Source organism: Chiloscyllium punctatum, chromosome 31, assembly GCF_047496795.1.
Source record: "Chiloscyllium punctatum isolate Juve2018m chromosome 31, sChiPun1.3, whole genome shotgun sequence".
Classification (NCBI taxonomy): domain Eukaryota; kingdom Metazoa; phylum Chordata; class Chondrichthyes; order Orectolobiformes; family Hemiscylliidae; genus Chiloscyllium; species Chiloscyllium punctatum.
Genome location: NC_092769.1, coordinates 59,883,849 through 59,908,114, shown reverse-complemented (window position 1 = coordinate 59,908,114; position 24,266 = coordinate 59,883,849). Strand labels below are relative to the sequence as shown.

At 43.6% G+C, this 24,266-nt stretch overlaps 1 protein-coding gene across 3 annotated transcripts; it reads right to left on the bottom strand.

The window, feature by feature from the left end:
- Window positions 1-500: 500 nt before the first annotated feature.
- Window positions 501-16,004, bottom strand: LOC140456972 (uncharacterized). Of its 3 annotated transcripts, none has more exons than XM_072550839.1 (3): window positions 15,923-15,994; window positions 15,108-15,232; window positions 501-2,110 (listed from the first exon to the last, which is right to left on the bottom strand). In XM_072550839.1, the coding sequence occupies exon 3, from the start codon at window positions 1,832-1,834 to the stop codon at window positions 797-799; it is 1,038 nt and encodes a 345-aa protein (XP_072406940.1). In that variant the 5' UTR covers window positions 1,835-2,110; window positions 15,108-15,232; window positions 15,923-15,994; the 3' UTR covers window positions 501-796. The 3 variants fall into 3 exon arrangements, with proteins under 3 accessions (XP_072406940.1, XP_072406941.1, XP_072406942.1); XM_072550840.1 differs by having other exon boundaries at window positions 15,108-15,217; XM_072550841.1 differs by lacking the exon at window positions 15,108-15,232 and having other exon boundaries at window positions 15,923-16,004.
- Window positions 16,005-24,266: the final 8,262 nt, after the last annotated feature.

Here is a 24,266-nt window from a genome sequence, read left to right as displayed (position 1 = left end):
ACTTGCTGGTGTTTCAGGAGGTTGGATTTCACAGCAAACCCCTTCCCACATTCAGTGCAGGTGTACGGTCTCTCTCCAGTGTGAGATCGCTGGTGTACAGTGAGTCGGTTAACCACTTAAAACCAGCCCCACAATAAGAGCACCTGAATGGTCTCTCAGTATGAACACATTGATGGGTCACCAGATCTGCAGAGATGTTATTACACTTCCCACATTCCGGACATTGAAGAGGTCTCTCTTCAGTGTGGAAGCAAGCATTTGGCCCAATATGTCCGCACCAACTCTCTGGAGTGCATCCCTTTATCCTGTAACCCCAAATTTCCCATGGCTGGCCCATACATCCCTGAACACTGAACAATCCACTTCACCAGCACAGCTTTGGACTGTGGAAGGAAGTACAAACACGTAGGGAGAATGCGAAAACTCCACACAGACAGTCATCAAGGCTGGTGTTGAACCCAGGTTCTTGGTGCAGTGAGGCATCAGTGTTAATCATAGTGTCACTCTACTGGTAAAACTTTACTGGGTAGGGAATTCCACATACTCTCATATCTTAGAGATTACAGATATTAAAACGGACTGATACAATGTAGTTAACACAAAGTGGACTTATTTCACTGTCACTACAGCAGAAATAGGTCCCAATGGACATCATTCGACCATCAATTGACAAAAACAATTAAACTCTTTGGCAAGCTCCAGAGAAGGTGGGACTTGAAACCAGACCTTCTGGCTGAGAGGTAGGTACACTATGAAGCAGGGAGATGTTCACAGTAAAAAAAAACACACTCTGTCATTACTCATGAACTTGCTGGTGTTTCAGGAGGTTGGATTTCACAGCAAATCCCTTCCCACATTCAGTGCAGGTGTACGGTCTCTCTCCAGTGTGAGATCGCTGGTGTACAGTGAGTCGGGTTAACCACTTAAAACCAGCCCCACAATGAGAGCACCTGAATGGTCTCTCATCAGTGTGAACACGTTGATGGGTCACCAGATCTGCAGAGATTTTATAACACTTCCCACATTCTGGACATTGAAAAGGTCTCTCTTCAGTGTGGACTTGCTGATGTTTCAGCAGATTGGATTTCTGAGCAAATCCCTTCCCACATTCAGTGCAGGTGTATGGCCTCTCCCCAGTATGAGATCGCTGGTGTACAGTGAGTTGGGATGACCACTTGAACCCACTCCCACAGTGAGAGCATCTGAATGGTCTCTCATCAGTGTGAACACGTTGATGGGACATCAGGGCCCCAGAACTTTTATAGCACTTGGCACAGTATGGGCATTTAAAAGGTCTGTCCTCTGCGTGAATTCGTTGGTGTTTGAGCAGGGTGGATTTCTGAGCAAATCCCTTCCCACATTGGGAGCAGGTGAATGGTCTCTCCCCAGTGTGAATCCGCTGGTGATTATGGAGGTCACATGATTGTCTGAACCCAGTCCCACAGTGAGAGCACATGAAGGGTCTCTCGTCACCATGAACACGCTGATGGAATTTCAGGGCCCCGGAGCTTTTATAACACTTGGCACACTCTGGACATTTATAAGGTCTCTCCTCTGTGTGAAACTGCTGGTGACTCAGCAGGATTGATTTCCGAGCAAATGTCTTCCTACATTGGGAGCAGGTGAATGGTCTGTCCCCAGTGTGAATCCGTTGATGTTCAATGAGGTCAGATGATTGTTTGAACCCAGCCCCACAGTGAGAGCATATGAAGGGTCTTTCATCACTGTGAACACGTTGATGGGATACCAGCGTCCCAGAGTTTTTAAAGCACTTCCCACATTCTGGGCATTTAAAAGGTCTGTCCTCTGTGTGAACTTTCTGGTTTTTCAGCATGGTGGATATCGAGTAAATCCTTTCTTGAACTCAGGATAGGTGAATGGCCTTCCCTCACTGTGACTGTATTTATGTTGTGATAGAGCAGATGACCTGCTGAAACCTTGTCCACACGTACAACATGTGGACAGTTTCTCCCCACAGTGAATAGTGCATTTTCCTTCACGTTCAAAATCCAACGATATTCAGACAACCATAAACTTGGCAACTCTGTCAGACCTTCAAGTAATGTTTGGTTTCAAGTTTCCTCACTGCAAATTTTCCTCTTCTCATGCCCTTGAAATCAGTTGAAAGAAGTAAAAACAGAAGCAAGTGAAAACCCAGAAAAAGAAACAGATGATAAAATGAAGTCGGCAAATCAACCAGTCTGCTCTCACCATTCAATGAGATTAGGGCTGATCTAATAATCCTTAGATTCACTTCCCTGCCATATTTCCTCACCCTTGATTCAAATACTGATTAAAAGCGGTTTTCTGTCAGCCTTGGAAAGACTGAGCATCCAGTCTCTACAGCGCTCCACAGTGAGGAATTCCATAGATCCACTACCATGAGAGAAGGAATTCCTCCACACGTGCCTTAAATACTCTATACTCTGAGATGATGTCCTTCCTCAACTCAAAGCAAGGAGAATCATTCTCTCTGAACCTGTCTTGTCAAGTCCCTCAGAATGTTATGTCTTTCTGTAAAGTCTTCTCTCATTCTTCTAAACTCAATGAGTATTGGAGCAGTCGGCTCAATCTCATCTCCTGAGAAAATTCTCCCACGTCTGGGATCAATCTTGTTAAAATTCTCTGGACCACCTTTCTTAAAATAGAGGGACTAAAACTGTTCACAGTATTCTAGGTGTGATTGACGAGTGTCATGTATAGTTTTAACAACATTGTGGGCCAAAGGGCCTGTTCTGTGCTGTACTTTTCTATGTTCTAACACATTCCCATTCTCTTTAAATGAAGGCCAACAGAACATTTTCTTTCCCGATTACATGTTGAACCTGGATGCTAGCTTTTTATCTTGCAAGGACCCACAATTAACTGTGTGCTGCAGCTTTCTGCAGTGGATTTCCCTAGTTAAATAATATTCAAATCCATTGGCCTTCCTGCTGCAATGCATAAACCTCAATTTTACCCCCCAAAGTAAATTCCGCCAAGTTTTTGTCTGTTGCTTATTCTGTTTCTATTTGTCTGTAAATTTGTTATGCCATCTAATTTGTATCATCTCCAAACTTGATGACAGTACATTCATTTCCATCTTCTGGGTGATTAGTACATACAGTCAATAAATTGTCACCCCAGTATTGGTGTGTCTGGGACTCCATAACTTACAATTTGGCATCTTGAAATTGCCCTCTTAATCTCTACTCTCTACATTCAATTCATAAACTAATCCTTACCAATAGGTTTGACTAATACATACACCCAAAAGTGTGGGTTCATGGCTTCTTATCTGAAGTCATCTCATTTTAAACACTGTACTGAATATTTTTTGGAAATCTAAATATATTTGATCTATTCATTTCCCCCTTATCTATTTTGCTTATTACATCCTGAAAATATTTTAATAAACTTGTCAGCTGTGCTTTCCCCTTCAGAAAATCACGCTGACTCTACTTGATTCTTTAATGTACTTCTAAATGCTCTGTAATTCCAACTTTAATAACAGTATCTGACATTTGCTTAATGACAAACCAGGTTGTGAATTGAGCTGAATATGTAGGGCTGGGCACTCACAAAAGGTGACTATGAAAGCTACCAATTATGATCATAACACAAATGGTTCACAAATCTCCTTGAGGAAGGAAACCTGCCAACTGGTCTGGTCAGAGAAACGCTGACCTCCATGGAGGTGTAGAACATGGCGATAGTGCATGACAGGGGTATTATCAACAAACAGTTAAACCATAACTTTAGCAAAACCTTCTGATGCAGCCCCTTACATCACCAAGGGACCAAGGGACCAGGCCTATGTGACCATCACCACCTCACAGTTTCTTCTCGGTCACAATGCCCTGACATCCAGTGCTGGATGAATAGAAATTTCCTCCAAATTAATCTCCAACTTGGGAGCATATTCTGTGCAGGAGAGATATGTGGCATCATCTCGATACTAAAAAGGTGGTAACAGTTTGGAACTATGTCCCAAAAATGGCAGCTGATGCTCAATCACTAATCGTTCGTTTTAAATCTGAGATAGATAAACTTTTGTTAAACAAAGGTATTCAGGGATATACCCAAAAGGTAGGTATATGAAGTTAGGCCTTTGTAAACCTTGAGACTGAATGACCCTAACACACTTCTGAACCACCTCCCACTTTCAACCTCCCCATAACCTTCAGCTCACCCAACACTATGCTGCCCATGCGCTCACCCACACAGTCATGTTCTCCTCACCTTGAGCACACTGACCTGAACAGCTTTCCAGATGAAAAAAATCAACATTTAAAAAAATGTTCTTGTCCTTGTTTGACATCCCTCTATGATAGCGATCATTCCCATCTATGTAATCGCTACCTCAAATTCTACCAGAGGGCATTGACTATAAGTGAAGCAGGTAGATGGAAGCAGAGGCTAGCGCTGAAGGAGTCTTAGCTCTTCAGCATGTCTAACAGGTTTGAGATTCTTGCTGTGTGTGTGAATGAGCATGTGGGCTGAAGGGAGGATGCGCAAAGTGACCACTGCACTGTGATAGAAGGGGTCATTCAAGAGAAACATATGTCTAAATCAGGAATAGCGTAATCAGAGCAACAGCGACTCTTCCCTGTTGCCCCAAAGGCTGTGCTGTCTGCCTGGTGCCCGACTTTAGAATGTTCATCTGGGCTGCAAAGGAACTTGGAGTGGGAGGGGAACGATCCAGTTGCTGCTACAGGTAGAAAGAGAAAAGAGGGTCTGCTGAAGGAATATGAGCAGCTCAGGGCCAAATTAGAAAACAGAATCAAAAACGCAATAATTTCCGGATTACTGCCTGATCCATAAGCAAATGGCATCGGCTCAGTAAAACTCAAGAGGTAAATGTGTGGCTGCAATATTGATGTGGGAGAAATGGGTTTGATTTCATTGGATATTGGCGTTAATACTGGGGAAGGACAGAGCCGATGGGATGGGCTTCATCTGAATGATGCTGGGGCCAAGTCCTGGTGAGCAGCATAACTCTTATCTGTGGATAGGGCTTTAAACGAAATCATGGGCATTGGTTTCAGGTGCACAGAAAATTATGGGAAGTCTTAAAGTGGGAGGGGAGAGGAGCTCAGCACAGGCTAAAGTTTCTACAACACTGATTAGGACAGAAAGTATGGAAAGGATCAGGAATCTAACTCCAGGCACAGCAGATAAGGAAACAACTATGAGAAGGCGGGCAGTCACCACAGGACTGAGGGGGTTGTACCTAAATGTACACAATATGTGAAACAAGGTAAATTAGCTTCTGGCACAGATTGAAATTGGCATGTGCAATGTTGCAGGTATCACAGAGACATGGCTGCAAAGGAATTAGGGCTGGAAACGAAATATCCAAGAATACATACTTTATGAAGTAACAGGCAGATGGGCAGAGGGTGCAGGGCTGCCTTGTTAGTAATAAATTAAATTAAATTGACAGCAAGGATGGAAACAGAATCAGAAGGTGCAGAATTTGTGTGGCTAGAGCGAAGGAAACAAAGGAAAAAAGACCCTGTTGGAACTTGTGTACAAGCCTCTCAGCAGTCGTCAGGATATGGGAAAGAAAATAAATCAGGAGATAGAAAATGCTAGAAAGGCGTACAAAATAATGAGAGGAATAGATAGAATCAAATGCCAGAGACCTTTCCCCAGGGCAGGATTGACTGGTACGAGATGGTTTGAAGATATTAGGAGAAAGGTATAAAAGAGACGTCAGGGATAGGTTGGGAAAAGTTGATGGGCAGGGAGATCTGGGAGTGCAGGCCCATTGTACCCTGAAGGTTGCTGCACATGTGGATAGAGTGGTCAAGAAGGCATATAGTATGCTTGCCTTCATCGGATGGGGTATTGAGTATAAGAGCTGGCAAGTCATGTTAAAATTGTACAAGATATTGGTTCGGCCGCATTTAGAATACTGTGTACAGTTCTGGGCCCCACATTACCAAAAGGATGTGGACGCTTTGGAGAGGGTGCAGAGAAGGATGTTGCCTGGTATGGAAGGTGCTAGCTATGAAGAGAGGTTGAGTACGTTAGGTTTATTTTCACGAGAAAAAAGGAGATTGAGGGGGGACCTGACTGAGGTTTACAAAATCATGAAGGGTATAGACAGGGTGGAGAGAGACAAGCTTTTTCCCAGGGTGAAGGATTCAATAACGAGAGGTTATGCTTTCAAAGCGAGAGGTGGAAAGTTTAAGGGGGATACACGCAGTAAGTACTTCACACAGAGGGTGGTGGGCGTTTGGAACACGTTGCCAGCAGAGGTGGTAGAGGCAGGTACGGTAGATTCAGTTAAGGTGTGTCTGGACAGATGCACGAGTAGGTAGGGAGCATAGGGATACAGATGTTTAGGAATTGACCGACAGGTTTAGACAGTATATTTGGATAGGCTCAGGCTTGGAGAACCGAAGGGCCTGTTCCTGGGCTGTAAATATTTTTTGTTCTTTACGCAGAGAGTTGTGAATGCATGGAATGTGTTACCAGCTATGGTGGTGGAAGCAGAGTCATTGGGGACATTTAAGCGACTGCTGGACATGCACATGGATAGCAGTGAGTTGAGGGGTGGGTAGGTTAAATTACTACATTTTACATTAAGATTAAATCGCAGCACAACATTGTGGGCCAAAGGGCCTGTTCTGTGCTGTACTTTTCTATGTTCTATGTTCGAAAGGCACTACTGCAATAATGATGGGGGATTCCAATATGCAGGTGGACTGGGAAAATTAGGTTGGAATGTTGACAAGGTTTTCTTGAAGCAGGTTGTGTTGGAGCTCACGGAGGAACAGTGGGTGGCACGGTGGCTCAGTGGTTAGCACTGCTGCCGCACAGCGCTGGGAACCCAGGTTTGATTCCAGTCTCGGGCGACTGTGTGGAGTTTGCACATTCTCCCCGTGTTTGCTTCAGTTTCCTCCCACAGTACAAAGCTGTGCAGGTCAGGTGACGGTAAAGGTAAAGGTACCCTTGGGAGGCAGTGACCATAAACATAATAGAGTTCACCCTGCAGTTCGAAGAGGTCTAGACTGAATCAAATGTAACGAGATTGTGGAAAAGTAATTACAAAGGTATGTAGTTGGAGTTGGCCATGGTTGATTGGAAGGGGGAGCCAGACAGGGAAAACAGTGGATTATCGAATCCCTCCAGAGCGTAAACAGGCCATTTGTCCCAACACATCCACACCAACCCTCCGAATAGTAACCAACCCAGACCTATTCCTCGACATTATTACTCTACATATCCCCTGACTAATGCACCTAGCCTACACATTCCTAAACACCATGGGCAATTCGGCATGGCCAATTCACCCTAACCTGCACACCTTTAGATTGTGGGAGGAAACCGGAGCACCTGGAGGAAACCCAGGCAGACACGGGAGAATGTGCAAACTCCAAGCAGACAGTTGCCTGAAGCTGGAACTGATCCCAGGTCCTTGTCACTGCGAGGCAGCAGAGACAACCACCGAGCCATCATGCTGCCAAAGCGAAGCAGCAATGACTGGAGGTTCTGAGGTAATTCAGGAGCCACTGCATAAATTCATCCAATGGTCAGGGAGAGTACAAAGCAAAGGAAAAAGCATACAATGTGGCAAAGATTAGTGGAAGTCAGAGGCTTGGGAAGACTTCAAAAAAAATGTTAACTTTTAAAAAAAAACTGGAGGAGAAAAGCTGAAATGAGTAAGCAGGCTATTAAAATGAAAGAAGACTGCAGAAGATTTTAGAGAGGTTACAGAGGCAAGAGTGGACATCAGACAAGAGACAGCTAGAAAATGAGGCTGGAAAGTAGTAATAGGGAACAAAGGAATAGCAGAGGATCTGAAGTGGTATGTCACATCAGTTTTCACAAGGGAAGACACCAGCAGCATACCAGAACTTCAAGGGAGACATGGGGCAGAAGTCAGTGCACTGGCCATCAGTAAGGTGAAGCGGCTGGGAAGCAGTTGCAAAAAATCACCAAGACCAGATGGATTATACCCAAGATGACTGAAAGAGAGGTAGCTGAGGACTTTGGAGAGATTGGTAGTGATCATTAGAAATCACTGGAGTTAGGGAGTGTCCCATATGACTGGAAAATGGCTAATGCAACACTCCTGTTTAAGAAAGGAGATGGGGCAGAGGCAAGAAATTGCAGGCTAAACAGCCTGATCTCAGTTGTTGATAGGATTTGAGAGTCCCTTATTAAGAATGAGACTGCAGAGTACTTGAAAATGTACGGTAAAATCAGGCCGAATCAGCACAGCTTTTTTTAAAAGAGAGTTCATGTCTGACAAATCTGTTCGATTCCTTCGAGCTGCTAACAAACAAGTGAGACAAAGGAGAGCGAGTTGACATGATCTATTTAGATTTCCAAAAGGCCTTTAATGAAATACTGCAGAGCAGGCTGGTAAATAAGATAACAGCATGGGATTAGTGGCAAAGTAGAGGATTGGCTGCCTGGCAGAAGGCAGAGAGTAAGGGTAACAGGATCTTTTACAGGATGGTAGCTGGTGATTCGTGGGGTCAGTGTTGGGACCACAACTATTCACATTATGCATTAGCGATCCCGACAAAGGAACTGTTGCCACGTTTGCAGATGACACAAAGGTAAGTGGAGGGGCAGGTTGTGCTGAAGTAGTGGGGAGGGTGCAGAAAGATTTGGGCAGTCAGGGAGAGTGGACAAAATGGCAGATGGAATACAATGTGGGAAACTATGGGGGGGTTATGCACTTTGAAAAAAAGAATAAAGACATAGATCATTTTCTGATCAGAGAAACACTTCATAAATCTGAAAGGCAAAAGGACTTTGAGAGTCACAGTACAGATATTCTCTTAAAGTTATCACGGAGTGACGGTTAGCAGTACAGAGGGCAAATGCCATTTTAGCATTTATTTCAAGGGAGCTCTAATGCACGAGCAGAAATGTACAGCTGAGGTATATTAGTTCTGGTCAGACTGCATTTGGAAGATTGAGAGCAGTTTTGGATCTGTTATCTAAGGAAGGATGTATTGGTCCTGCTGTGGTTTCAGAGGAGGTTCATTAAGAATGATCTCAGGAATGAAAGGCTTAACATATCAGGAATGTTTGAGGACTCTGGATCTATGCTCAACGGAGTTTAGAAGGAGTGAAGATCTAACTGAAACACACAAAATACTGAATGCCCTGGACAAAGTGGTGGTTGGGAAGCTGTTTCAGTTGGCAGGAGAGACTGGGACCCGCGGGCACAGCCTTGTAGTGAAGGGAAGACCCTTTACAACAGGAGAGATATCTTCAGCCAGAGAATCTGTGGGTTGGGGCGCAAAGTTGCTTCCCATGGTCTAAGATGTGGCCTGACCGGAATTTTATAAATCCTCAGAAGTACTGTACATCCCTGCCTTTATTTTTTTAAAATATTAGATTACCTACAGTGTGGAATCAGGCCCTTCGGCCCAACAAGTCCACACTGACCCTCCGAAGAGAAACTCACCCCCCTATATTTACCCCTGACTAATGCACCTAACACTACTGGCAATTTAGCATGGCCAATTCACCTAACCTGCACATCTTTGTGACTGTGGGAGGAAACAGGAGCACCCGGAGGAAACCCACACAGACACAGGGAGAATGTGCAAACTCCACACAGACAGTTGCCCTAGGCGGGAATTGAACCCGGGTCCCTGGCGCTGTGAGGCAGCAGTGCTAACCACTGAGCCACCGTGCCACCCTAATTATATTCTAATCCTCTCGAGATGAATGACAACACGTATTTGCCTTTCTTAAGATTCATTCCTGAAGGGCTGATGCCCAAAACGTCGATTCGCCTGTTCCTTGGATGCTGCCTAACCTGCTGCGCTTTTCCAGCAACACATTTTCAGCTCTGATCTCCAGCATCTGCAGTCCTCACTTTCTCCTTTCTTACGATTTACTCAAGCTGCAAGTTTACCTGAAGAGACACCTGGACTAGGATTCCCAAGTCCATTTCTGAATTTTCTTCCCATCTAGAAAATAGTCCATGCATCTGTTTTCCCTACCCAACTGCATGACCTGTTAGTGTCAAAGTGTCAAGGATGATTAGAGAACAACGGATGAATAAAGATATTGAGACACTAGTCAAGAATGAAAAGAATCATATATTAGATATAGACAGCTGGGTTCAAATCAATAGTATGTGCTCAATCCCTGTACCAGCTGAGGTCAAAGCACCATCAGTTGTCTCTCTCCCCTACACTCCCTCTGGTAAGAGAGCAGTCCAATGATCTTCTGGGACTGTGGCAAGTTTAATTTCAAAATTTTAATAGTGTAATGAGAAGGGAATAATTGGCAAACTCACTGTGTGAGGCCCCTTGAGCAAGAATGAAGAACTCTGAACGATGGAGAGTGGCAAAATTGATTTGGAGACGACGGGTCAAAATATAAATAGAGAAAATTACGATGATAGGAGACAAGCAGGCTACAATAATTTGGGGAACATATATTAAAGGGATGACAAACATTTAAAACAGCATTTAGAGGAGCGATGGCTGTTTTTCATTTTGGCTGGCACAAAATAAAACAGGGGATGGGAACCGGAGGTGTAGTTCCAGTGCACAGAAGGATGAATAGGGAGGGCATGGACAGGATTTCATGGTCACAGGAATGTGCTGGCAGACAGTAAACTGGTTTGAAGTGTGTCTACTTCAACACCAGAAGTGTCGTAAATAAGGTAGGTGAGCTTGCAGCATGGATAGGTACCTGGGACTTTGATGGTGTGGCCATTTTGGAGACATGGATAGAGCAGAGTCAGGAATGGGAATCAGCAAGCTCCAGGGTTTAGATCTTTCATTAAGAACAGGGAAGATGGTAAAAGAGGGGAGGTATGGCCTCCCCACAACGTAGCTGAAAGACTTTTTGACGAGGACTCATCTACTGAGATGTTATGGGTTAAGGTTAGAAACAGGAGAGGAGAGGTCACACTGCTGGAAATTTATTTTATTTAGACCTCCGCAGAGTTCCAGGGATGTGGAGGAGAGAATCAGCAAAAACAATTCAGGGTAGGATTGAAAGAAATAGGGTGGTCATTATAGGGGACTTTAACTTCCCCAACATTGGCTGGAAATGCTATAACTCTAATACGTCAGATGGATCAGTTTTTGTCCAATGTGTGCTGGAGGGTTGAAGGGCCGACAACAGGGGAGCCCACACTGGATCTGGTGATTGGTCATGAACCAGGCCAGGTGTTTGATTTAGTGCGAGGTGAGCACTTTGGAGAAAGTGACCATAATTCAGTTACGTTTAGTTTAGCGATGGAAAGGGACAGATGCATGCCACAGGGCAAGAGTTATCAATGGGTCAAGGGCAACTGTCATGCGATTAGGCAAGACTTAGGATGCATAGAATGGGATAGCAAAATGCAGGGCATGGGGACAATAGAAATGTGGAGCTGGTTTAAGGAACAGATATTGCGTGTCCTTGGCAGGTTTGTCCCTGTCAGGCAGGGAGGAAGTAATAAGGTAAGGGAACCTTGTTTTACTACAGAAATTGCACTTCTTGTTAAGCGGAAGAAGGAGGCTTACGTGCTGATGAGACGAGATATTTCAGATGAGAAGAGTTATAGAAAGTTTTAGGGTTCTCCTTTATAAGTACGTGAGGAATAACAGGATGACTAGGTTAGGAATACAGCCAGTCAAAGATAGAAGTGGGAAGTGGAGTGTGGACCCTGTGGAGATCAGCAAGGTGCTAAACGACAATTTCTCATTGGTTTTCACTCAGGAAAGGGAGAATATTGTAGAGGAGAAGAATGAGATGGATAGAGCAGAGTCAGGAATGGGAATCAGCAAGCTCCAGGGTTTAGATCTTTCATTAAGAACAGGGAAGATGGTAAAAGAGGATTGTTAGATATTAGACTAGAAAGGATTGAGGTTAGTAAGGAAGAGGTGTTATCAATTCTAGAAGGACTGAAAGTAGACAAGTCCCTTGGGACTGATAGGATTTATCCAAGGATTCTCTGGGAAGCTAGCGAGGTGGTGTTGGAGCCTTTGGCTTTGATCTTTGCCTACAGGTTTAGTATCAGAGGACTGCAGGATTACAAATGTTGTGCCCATTTTCCAAGAAGGGCAGTAGAGATGACCCAGACAATTATAGACCAGTTTTTTGCAGGAAAAGTTTTGGAAAGGATTATGAGAGATCTGATATATAACCATCAAGCAAGCAACAATTTGATTGCAATCGTCGACATGGTTTCATCGAGGGCAGGTCATGTCTCACAAACCTGAGTTTTTTGAGAAGGTGACCAAGCATGTGGACAGGGGTAGGGCAGTTGATCTGGTGTATATGGACTTCAGTAAATACTTTGATACGGTTCCACATGGTAGGCTGATGGAGAAAATGCAGAGGCATGGGATTGAGGGTGATTTAGCAGTTTGAATTGGAAACAAGCTTTCTGTAGTGGTGATTGATGGAAAATATTCAGCTTAGAGTCCGGTTACTAGTGGTGTGCCACAAGGATCTGTTTTGGGACCACTGCTGTTTGTCATTTTTATAAATGACTTAGGCATAGGTGGATGAGTTATTATGTTTGCAGATGACAGTAAAGTTGGTGGAATAGTGCAGTGAGAAAGAATGTTACAGGTTGGATGAACTGCAGAATTGGGCTGAGGGGTGGCAAATGGAATTCAATGCAGATAAATGCAAGGTGATTCACTTTGCAAAGAATAACACTAAGGCAGAATACTGGGTCCATGGAAATATTCTTGGTAGTGTGGATGTGTAGAGGGATCTTGGAATCCATGTACATACATCCCTGAAAGTTGCCACCCATATTAACAGTGCTGTTAAGAAGGCATACGACGTGTTAGGTTTTACTGGTAGAGAGACTGAATTCCGAAGCTGTCATGACATGCTGCAACGATACAAAATGCTAGTGCAGCCACACTTGGAATATTGTGTACAGTTCTGGTTGCCCGATGATAGGAAGGATGTGGAAGCATTGGAAAAAGGTGCAGAGGAGACTTACCAGGATGTTGCCTGGGCTGGAGGGAAGGTCTTATGAAGAGATTTTGGGTCTGTTCTCATTGGAAAGGAGGAGGATAAGAGGGGATTCGATAGAGACATACAAGATGATCAGAGGATTAGATAGGGTAGACAGTGAAAGTCTTTTTCCTAGGATGATGACATCAGTTTGTAAGAGGGGGCATAGCTACAAATTGAGGGGTGATAGAATTAAGAGAGATGTCTTAACTCAGGTTCTTTACTCAGAAAGTCTAAGTGCATGAAATGCCCTCCCTGCCAATGTAGTTAACTCAGCCACATTAGCGAGATTTAAACAATCCTTGGATAAGCACATGGATGATGATGGGATAGTGTAGGAGGATGGGCTTAGATTAGTTCACAGGTCAGTGCAACATCAAGGATCGAAGGGCCTGTTGTGCATTGTATTGCTCTATGTTGTATGTTCTATGAAATGTGGCCCTGTCACGGCTAACAAGGAATATTAATGATAGTACTGGATCCAAGGCAGAGGTGCGCAAATTGGCTAAAAAGAACAGCAGACCTGAAGACTTGGAGCAATTCAGATTTCAGCAAGAGAGGATCAAGTGATTAATTCAGAGGGAAAAATAAAGTCTCAGAGGAAGCTTGAGTGGAACATACAGACTAACTTAAAACTCCGAGAAAGTGAGGACTGCAGAAGCTGGAGATCAGAGCTGAAAAATGTGTTGCTGGAAAAGCACAGCAGGTCAGGCGGCATCCAAGGAGCAGGAGAATTGACATTTCAGGCATAAGCCCTTCTTCCTGCTCCTTGGATGCTGCCTGACCTGCTGCGCTTTTCCAGCAACACATTTTTTAACTTAAAACTCCTTAAGGTATAAGAAAAGAAAAAAGATAAATGAAAACGAATCAAGCAGGTGAAATCATAATGTGGAATAAGGATATGGCACACCAATTAACTATATATTTTGGTTCTATCACCACAAATTGAGACAGATAATATCTCTAAATGCCTGGGGAATAGGAGTGTGAGGAATTGAAGGACATCAGTATTAGCAGGGAAATTGATGGATTAAAAGCCAAACCTGTTACTTTATACCCCAGTGTACTTAAAGCCACCCTAGATAAAGTGGATCCATTCTGAAACCACAGTTTTGAATCTCGATAGAATAAAGTGATTATCCTTCAAGATTCTATAGACTCTGATACAGTTTATATGGCTTGGCGGGTAGCTGTTGTGACACCACTATTTAATAAAGGAAGTATAGAAAAAACATGGAATGATAGACCAGTTAGCCTAACATTGGAAAACAGTGACAGGATTGTACACAGTTAACATGGATTTACCAAAGGGAAATGAGAAACAAGAGCTGGTGTCCTGCAAAGTTGAACAAGTCATTGAAAGTGAGCATGCAGGTGCATCAGGAAGTAAGGAAGTCAAGTGGTACGTTGGCCATTGCAGCGAGAGAATTTGAGTACAGGAACAGGGATATCTTGTTTAAACTTTACAGGGTCATGGTGAGACCACACTTGGAATGTTGTGTGCAGGTTTGGAATATTTCTCTGATGAAGAATGTTCAGCATATGGAGGCTGTACAATAAAGGTTCAACAGATTGATTCCTGGGATAGTAGGACTGACATATGAGGACAGGATGGACTGGTTAGGATGAAATTCACTGAAGTTTAAAAGACTGAAATAGGATGTCATAGAAACTGATAAAATTCTCAAAAGGACTAACAAGGTAAATATAGAAAGGGTGCTCAATGACCAGGCAGTCCAGAACCAAGGGGGGGGGGGGAGAATCACAGTTTAAGTTTGACTCAATGCCTTTTTGAGAAGGAAATCTTGCTCTCCTTACCTCATCTGACCTGTGTAACTTCAAAATGCCAGCAATATGGTTTTAGACTGAGCTGACAAAAATTGTTTTAATCAGACACTCGTGACCCTGCAGAATTTGCTGCCATAGAAAACAGTTATGGATTTTTTTCCAAGAAGATAGATAGAGAAAGTTGCTAGGGCTAAATGGATCAAAGGCTATGGGTCTAAAGTGGAAGCAGACTAGAGTGAAGGATCAGCCATGATCATACTGAATAGTGGAGCAGGATCAAACATCACAACTTACTCCTGTTCCTATTTTCTATGTTTCTGTTCTGTTAAAAGGTGGGACATAAAAAACAAAATGACTGTAACTGATACAGGTATCAGCATTACCTTATAACTATTAGATGAAAATCCTCTAAGGAGGTGCAGAGTGATTTCGGAAACTTCTGGACTGGCTGCTGTCTCTCGCTTTTGATTCAGTTCTCAAATTGTTAAATAACCTGAGAAAAACAACACTGTCCAGAGGAAATAAGAAAACAACTTTGCAAGTTTGCGGACATTGGGGGAAGGGAGGAGTGGGACAGGGAGGAGGGAGGAGTGGGACAGGGAGGAGGGAGGAGTGGGACAGGGAGGAGGGAGGAGTGGGACAGGGAGGAGGGAGGAGTGGGACAGGGTGGGGGGAGGAGGATGTATAACTGGGGAGCAGTGAGAGAAACAATGATGTGGGTTTCGTGGTGGGGTGATGGGCAATGAACAACCGCAATTTCCAAACACCTCCATCCTGTTCAGTTCTCTCCCTTCACTCTCTCAGCCTCTTTCACAATGACAGCCAACTCAGTGACAAGGATGATCATGGGGACAGTTTTCCATCAATTTCAGTCACGAACACACGTCTCCCAACAGCACACACTCCTCAGTGAACATAGCAATGAGTTAACCCAATAGCTTTGGTTTTCAACTCCATTCACACTAAAGACAGATAAACCAATAGTGAAGCGATTAATTAAAAATCAAAACAAAACTGAACAAGAATCGCGGCCGTTGACAGGGGCCTGTTTTTGGGAAGAAGCCTGAGGCTTTCTGCGGCTTAAATAGTAGCCCCGGAAACCTCATAATTGGGGCTAGAGCCCGACACTAATCAACCATGAAACCTTCTCAGCAGAATATAGCTCTGGCCGCTGCCCTCCCTCTTAAATTTCACTCACCGTCGATGCAAAATTTCTTTCTGAACAGCGCGCATTCTCACAACCGACTTTAACTGTGCGCATGCTGCAGTCCCGCTTAACGGATTACGTCACACGGCCAGTGACACGCAAGGGGCGGGACTGGAGGACCGAGCAGGGGCTACTGGTCCTCCAAGCAGGGAAAGCGCGGCGGGAATGTTGGCCAATCAGGAAATGTGGGTGGGTTCGAGCACCACCCTCTCGGTGTGAGTGAATTGCGGGGCCAGTGGGAGGCTGGCTGAAGACAGAAAATTGTTTTGGATGGGCGGGTTTGTTATCCCTACGCACAGCGGCATCTCGGGGGCAATGCACCAGGTGCAAAACTCTTAAGTTGCAGAAGGTTAAAAATAAATAAATCAGTGAAAATTTTCAGCACTGCGGTTTTCTCGGTATAAAGAGAAAAAAAGAAATAGTTACAAAGTCAAACATTACAGGTTTTCCTTAAACCGTGGGACTGCAGACGCTCCAAGCTGCGCTTCCCCCAAGTGGGCTTGCTCTTCCCTGCCCTGGCCATGCTTTCTCCTGTTTTAACAGTGATTTCACTCAAATTTAAGGGATTTTCTCAGTTTAGTCAAGGGCTTCCAGTTAGATAAGAATCGCAGATGTTACTGGTGGAGAGGTCGGAGTCAACTGCAGATGGTCTCTATCATTACCATCCTCGCTTTTCCCCTCTTAAGTCAGGAACAGCTATGAAATCTGTCTGTGAATCCACTTGGGGTTCTCCATGGAAGCTGTTTGATTTTTCATGACATTCTAGTTAGCACTGGTCTCTTCCTTCCGAGGCTCAATGTCAGTGGGGGAAGGGAAAGAAGTGAGCTTCTTTCTGACTATTATGGACAGATTTTCAATATTTCTTTAACTCTCTGGCTTATCTGTCCCCTGGCCTGAGCGCTTGTGACCACACGCGTGACCGAGGACATGAGGAGAACTTTAAAGTACCACTGTTCGGTAAACGTAAAGCCACACCTACAAACGTGTCTTCCATTCAGTCCAATTTCAATCTTCAACCACCAACTGGGATATTAATCCCCTGAACAGGAGAGAAACACACTCAATCTGATGGCACTGCAAGTGGAATGAAGAGTCAATGTTCAGAACAAAAAGCAAGGTTTCAAAGAATCATTATCCAATGAGGGTGTCAAACACACGACCTGAAATTAAAAATCTCGTACTCTCCAAACTGAGGTAGCTGGACACGCAGTCAGGTTACAACCACATTTCTTATCAAGGTCATTTAATTGTTTAAAATTGTTCTGATGTATTAAATTGACCACCGGCACCAATGCTTTCAGCTGAAAACTCAGTGAAATCATTGAGAATTCACTTCGTTTTTGCTTCCTCTCAACATTGACATCGAGTTTTATCAGCATCTCTTGCTGGATTTAATGTTGTTTGTCTGGTTTGTGCCTTTCTTTTTAAAGCAAATTCACTTCAATATCAACAAATTTGACAGACGAACAACAGAAAATGCGACACTCCCTAAAGCAGATCCCCAGCGTTCGCATTCAAATTTGCAAAGGTCAGTCTTTAAATAAAATAAAGTAATTGAACAGTTGAAAACTTTTAGAAAGTTGGTGAACAATTTTTATGGTTGACTCTGTCAGACCTTTGGAAATTCTGCTAAGAGGTTTCGTGATCAGGACATTATCTCCCTCAGTTTTCCTGAGCCTGTTCTTGGTGCATTGGGAGGTTGGCCTGGGTTGCAGATTCTCACATACCAATGATTTGCAGTACACTCCGACTGAAGCTGCATTGTTGCTTTTCACTGACAGCAGTGAATTGGCAAGTGTGGGACTGGAATATTGCTGCTTAGAGTCATAGAGAAGTACAACACAGAAACAGACCCTTCGGTCCAACCCGTCCATACCGACCAGTTAACCCAACCCAATCTAGTCCCACCTGCCAGTACCCGGCCCATATCCCTCCAAACCCTTCCTATTCATATAAGCATCCAAATGCCTTTTAAATGTTGCAATTGTACTGGCCTCCACCACTTCCTCTGGCAGCTGATTCCATACACGCACCACCCTCTGTGTGAAAAAGTTGTCCCTTAAGTCCCTTTTATATATTTGCTGTCTCACCCTAAACCTATGCTTTCTCGTTCTGGACTTTCCCAACCCAGGGAAAACACTTTGTCTATTTATCCTATCCATGCCCCTCATAATTTTGTAAACCTCTCTAAGGTCACCCCTCAGCCTCCGATGCTCCAGAGAAAACAGCCCCAGCCTGTCCAGCCTCTCCCTATAGCTCAAATCCTCCAACCCTGGCAACATCCTTGTAAATCTTTTCTGAACCCTTTCAAGTTTCACAACATCTTTCAGATAGGAAGGAGACCAGAATTGCATGCAATATTCCAAAAGTGGTCTAGCTAATGTCCTGTACAGCCGCAACATGACCTCCCAACTCCTGAACTCAGTACTCTGACCAATAAAGGAAAGCATACCAAGCGCCTTCTTCACCATCCTATCTACCTGCAACTCCACTTTCAAGGAGCTATGAATCTGTACTGAAATGACAAAAAGTAGAGGACCCAGCACCGATCCTGTGGCACTCCATTGGTCACAGGCCTCCAGTCTGAAAAACAACCCTCCACTACCACCCTCTGTCTTCTACCTTTGAGCCAGTTCTGTATCCACATGGCCAGTTCTCCCTTATTTCATGAGATCTAAACTTGCTAACCAGTTTCCCATGGGGAACCTTGTCAAATGCCTTCCTGAAGTCCATATAGACCACATCTACCACTCTGCCCTCATCAATCCTCTTTGTTACTTCTTCAAAAAACTCAATCAAGTTTGTGAGACACGATTTCCCACATAAAAAATCCATGTTGACTATCCCAAACCAGTCCTTGCCTTTCCAAATACATATACATCCTGTCCCTCAGAATTCCCTCCAACAATTTGCCCACCACTGATGTCAGGCTCACCTGGTCTGTAGTTCCCTGGCTTGTCCTTACCACCCTTCTTAAACAGTGGCATCACGTTTGCCAACCTCCAGTCTTCCGGCACCTCACCTGTGACTATTGATGATGCAAATATCTCATCAAGAGGCCCAGCAATCACCTCCCTAGCTTCCCACAGATTCCTGGGTTACACCTGATCAGGTTCTGGAGATTTATCCACCTTTATGTATTTCACAACATCCAACACTTCCTCCTCTGTAATATGGACATTTTTCAAGATGTCACCATCTATTTCCCTACATTCTATATTTTCCATGTCCTTTTCCATAATAAATACCGATGCAAAATACTTGTTTAGTGTCTCCTCCATTTTCTGCAGCTTCACACAAAGGCCGCCTTGCTGATCTTTGAGGGCCCCTATTCTCTCCTTAGTTACCCTTTTGTCCTTAATGTATTGGTAAAAACCCTTTGGATTCTCCTTAAATCTATTTGCCATAGCTATCTCATGTCCCCATTTTGCCCTCCTCATTTTCCCTCTTAAGTATATTCCTACTCCCTTTCTACTCTTCTAAGGATTCACTCGATCTATCCTGTCTATATGCTTCCTTCTTTTTCTTAACCAAACCCTTAATTTCTTTAGTCATCCAGCATTCTCTATACCTACCAGCCTTTCCTTTCACCCTAACAGGAATATACTTTGTCTGGATTCTTGTTATCTCATTTCTGAAGACTTCCCATTTTCCAGACATTCCTTTACCTGTGAACATCTGCCCCCAGTCAGCTTTTGAAAGTTGCCTAATACCGTCAAAATTGGCCTTTCTCCAATTTAGAACTTCAACTTTTATATCTGGTCTATTCTTTTCCATCACTATTTCAAATCCAATAGAATTATGGTCGCTGGCCCCAATGTGCTCCCCCACTGACTCCTCAGTCACCTGCCCTGCCTTATTTCCCAAGACTAAGTAAAGTTTTGCATCTTCTCTGGTAGGAACATCGACATACTGAATCAGAAAATTTTCTTGTACACATTTAACAAATTCCTCTCCATCTAAACCCTTCACACTATGGCAGCCCCAGTGTATGTTTGGAAAGTTAAAATCCTCTACCTTAACCAACCTATTATTCTTACAGATAACTGAGATCTTCTTACAAATTTGCTTCTCAATTTCCCACTGACTATTATGGGGTCTATAACACAATCCCCATAAGGTGATAATCCCTTTCGTATTTCTCAGTTCCACACAAATAACTTCCCTGGATGTATTTTCAGGAATATCCTCCCTCAGTACAGCTGTAATGTTATCCCTTATAAAAACACCACTCCCCCTCCTCTCTTGCCTCCCTTTCTATCCTTCCTGTAGCATTTGTATCCTGGAACATGAAGTTGCCAGTGCTGTCATTCTGAGCCATGTTTTTGCAATTGCTATGATATCCCAGTCCCATGTTCCTAACCATGCCCTGAGTTCATCTGCCTTCCCTGTTAAGCCCCTTGCATCGAAATAAATACAGTTTAATTTATTCGTCCTACCTTGTCCCTGCCTGCCCTGACTGTTTGACTCGCTTCTGTTCTCAACTTCTCTGCTTTTTTCCCCATGTTGTTCCATATGGGGCTGAGGAAAATGAATCATTATTGGGTTTGTTTGAAAACAAGAACATTAGGTGTCTAATGTTTTAAGAGTAAGAATACAATCAGTTATTTATGTTGTGATTCTGTTTGTAAGAATATTGGTATAAGATGCCTGGGTCAACCTGTACCAGATATTCCCAGAACAATCAATAATTGGAGAATATTTTCTCGCTGACAGTATCCCATTGACAGGCTGGAAATGTGTGAGAAGAAATCAGTAAAGATTATGGGAACTTAGGAAGAGCACTACGCTATTCCTCCCCTAGGACCTGTTCTGCCATTTAAAGAAACCATGGTTGATCTGAGGCGCAACCACATCTTTGGCCCATAACCCTTAATATTAGAAGTTAACAGATTTAAAGTTAATAAATGATCCAGTGTTCACTGCTGCGTATATAAGAGTTCCAAACATCTGACAAACCCTACGTGTAGAAGTGCTTCTGAACATGCACCTTGAATGGTCTGGTTGTAATTCTTAGATTATGGGCCATATCAACTCAGGAATGTTTGGTGAACAGCCGAAGGTGCTGACTAAATTCTCCTCACAGTCTGAGGTGTAAAAAATCCTGTAAGATCCCAAAAACTGGGCGTCACCAACTTCAAGCTTCAGACTGCAGCTCCTGAAATAGCAATTGTTACTGTCAGTGTTACCCTTCCAAAATACAGGCTGGGACTTTCATTGTGGAGAGATGGGGACAGTCTGATCCCAGTCACTGCGAACACATCCATGTCACCAGGAACCAGCCCTATGTATGAATACATAAAAAGTGATTCTGCAGCCTACCTGCTATTTTCTCCATTTTAATTGCAGTGTCATTTGTGCCTCTCTTTAGAAACACAAACAGACAAAGCCGAATGGAGGCTTTTTCTGCTGTAATCAGGTTCTATACCACCATTATTGCTTTAAGTATTGGTCGAGTAGTTCAGGTTCTGGGTTTAAAGGCCAATGGGTACACATCCTGTCAACATTGTTTCTCACCATGTTCAAACTTTAACCAAAGTGTCCACAGAATTAATTCACCAACATCTGGAATAAATGCTTGCAAATAATCATGAGGAATTTTGGTTTAATGGGTCTTGAATTAGGAGGAAGGGGAGTTAGCCTTGAGTCTGTTTAATGTGGAGATGTGTCCCATGTAAACTGATAGTGGTTGGTCATCCCAATGCAGGGCTGCCTGACCCTCAGGGAGGCTTCTTTAACAAATTGACTCCGGGGCTTTCAGCTCCACCGTGGTGTCATAGGGCATACACGGTGATGGCCTGCAGCTGATGGGATGTTGTATTGCTGCTGGCCCCTGGAATATGAATACGAATTGGGTCACGTGGTACTGAACGATTCAATGGAATGTTATTCCATCTCCAGGAAATTACATTTGTGCATTGTTCTGACAGGCATTTCCAGGTCTGACTTCAAGTTAAACAACTGCTCTGCTTCTGCATTTTTATTTATGATATTCATGATGCTTCTTTTTTGGTGAAGTATTGAGAAATATTGTGACTTGATAGCTGAATTTACGAGACAATAACTGGAAAATGGGAGTGGAACCAATCACACCTTCTCAGTGAAAAAAATTGAACTAGATGCAAAACGTGATGCTCATCTGCAAGTTCATCCCAGGCCCTCTCACATTTTACGTAATCTACCCGAAATGAGAATCATACTCCTAAACCAACAAGCCAGCACCATGGCCATTATGGTCGCAATAAGTCCAGTGAGCTTTCTTGTAAACTAAGGATATTTCTGTTGCTGTGGGGATTGAAAGCAGCACTGAGGTTTAATAACAGCTTTGTCTCATACCGACTCCCTACTCCCAGGAGGCTGTTATGGATACCTTCCCCAGGGACTGGCCTCTCTCCTTTGGCAGCGAGACTAACCCATCTTCCACTAACAGGCAGTGGTGGGGTAGAGCAGTATGAACATGCTCTTCAGCTTCCTCGTGAAACACAACAGGCAGGAAGTGGTTTGAAGTGTGTTTACATCAATGCCAGAAGCATCCAGAATAGGGTCGGTGAACGTGCAGCGTGGGTTGGTACCTGTGACTTTGATGTTGTGTCCATTTTGGAGCCATAGATAAAGCAGGAACAGGAATGGTTGTTGCAGGTTCCGGGGTTTAGATGCTTCAATAAGAATAGGCAAGGTGGTAAAAGAGGGGGAGGTGTGGCATTGTGAGCCAAGGACAGTATTAAAGTGGCAGAAAGAATGTTTGATGAGGACTCATCTCTTGAGGTAGTATAGGCTAAGGTTAGAAACAGGAAAGGAGAGGTCACACTGTTGGGAGTTTTCTATAGGTCTCCGAAAAGTTCCAGACATGTAGAGGAAAGTACTACAAAGATGATACTGGATAGGAGTGAACGTAACAAGATAGTTATTATGGAGGCTTTAACTTTCCAATTATTGAATGGAAACGGTATTGTTCGATTACTTTAAATGGGTCAGTTTTCACCAAATGTGTGCAGGAGCGTTTCCTGACACAGAGTATTGTAGATAGGTCAACAAGAGGTGAGGCCACTTTGCATTTGGTACTAGGAAAGGAACAAGGCCAGGTGTTAGATTTGGAGGTAGGTGAGCACTTTGGTGATCATGACCACAATTCGGTTATGTTTACTTTAGCCATGGAAAGAGATAGGTGTATACCGGAGGACAATAGTTATGGCTGGGAGAAAGGCAATTATGATGTGATTAGGTAAGATTTAGGATGCATAGGATGGGAAAGGAAACTGCAGGGAATGGGCACAGTTGAAATGTGGAGCTTATTTTATGAACAGCTACTGTGTGTCCTTGATATGTATGTACCTGTCAAGCAGGGAGCAAGAGGTCGAGTGAGAGAGTTGTGGTTTACTAAAGAGGTTGAATCTCTTGTCAAGAGGACGAACAAGGCTTATGTAAAGTTGAAAATCACACAACACCAGGTTATAGTCCAACAGGTTTAATTGGAAGCACACTAGCTTTCGGAGCGACGCTCCTTCATCAGGTGATAGTGGAGGGCTCGATCGTAACACAGAATTTATAGCAAAAATTTGCAGTGTGATGTAACTGAAATTATACATTGAAAAATTGATTGTCTGTTAAGCCTTTCATCTGTTAGAATACAGTGATAGTTTCACTACTTTCATGTGTAAATCACAAAACTTTTTTTTTAAAGTTGCATTCTCGGGTTAACTGTTAACAATCATGATAGCTAGACAATATGTTGAAGGTGTTAGCCCCCTGTGTTCTCTGTCTCAGACATCAAGTTTCTACAGGAATGCAGGCAAGCAGGAAAGATCCCGAAAGGATTACAGATCACTAACCCACTTAGGTCGACCTACAACACAGACTACGCAGAGAGACTTTGCCACCGCACCTCTCGTAAACTTCTTCATCATCTCATGCACCAACTCTACAGCAGGCGCCACAACCTTGAAATTCAGATGGAGTCCACACTCACAGCCTGCACACAGGACACATCAGTACAATTACGTGACATTGCCAAACAGACAAGGCGACAAAACTACATGCACGCCAAGAACAAAAAATTGGAAAAGCTTGGCATTCTTAACAGTAATAGCAAAGCCCGCCCTGGAACCACAGTAGACAACATTATCACAGCAGGGAAGTCTATTGTCAACTTATCGGACCACACCCTTCGACCAGAAGAGATTGAAGTCCTGAGTAGAGGTCTCAAGTTCTGCCCCACCACCAAAATGGACCAGCTGGTTCTGGCAGCAGACACAGAGGAGTTCATCAGACGAATGAAACTCCGGGAATTCTTTCAAGGTGCTGGCAGTGATCCCACTGAGCCCACTGATGAACTAGA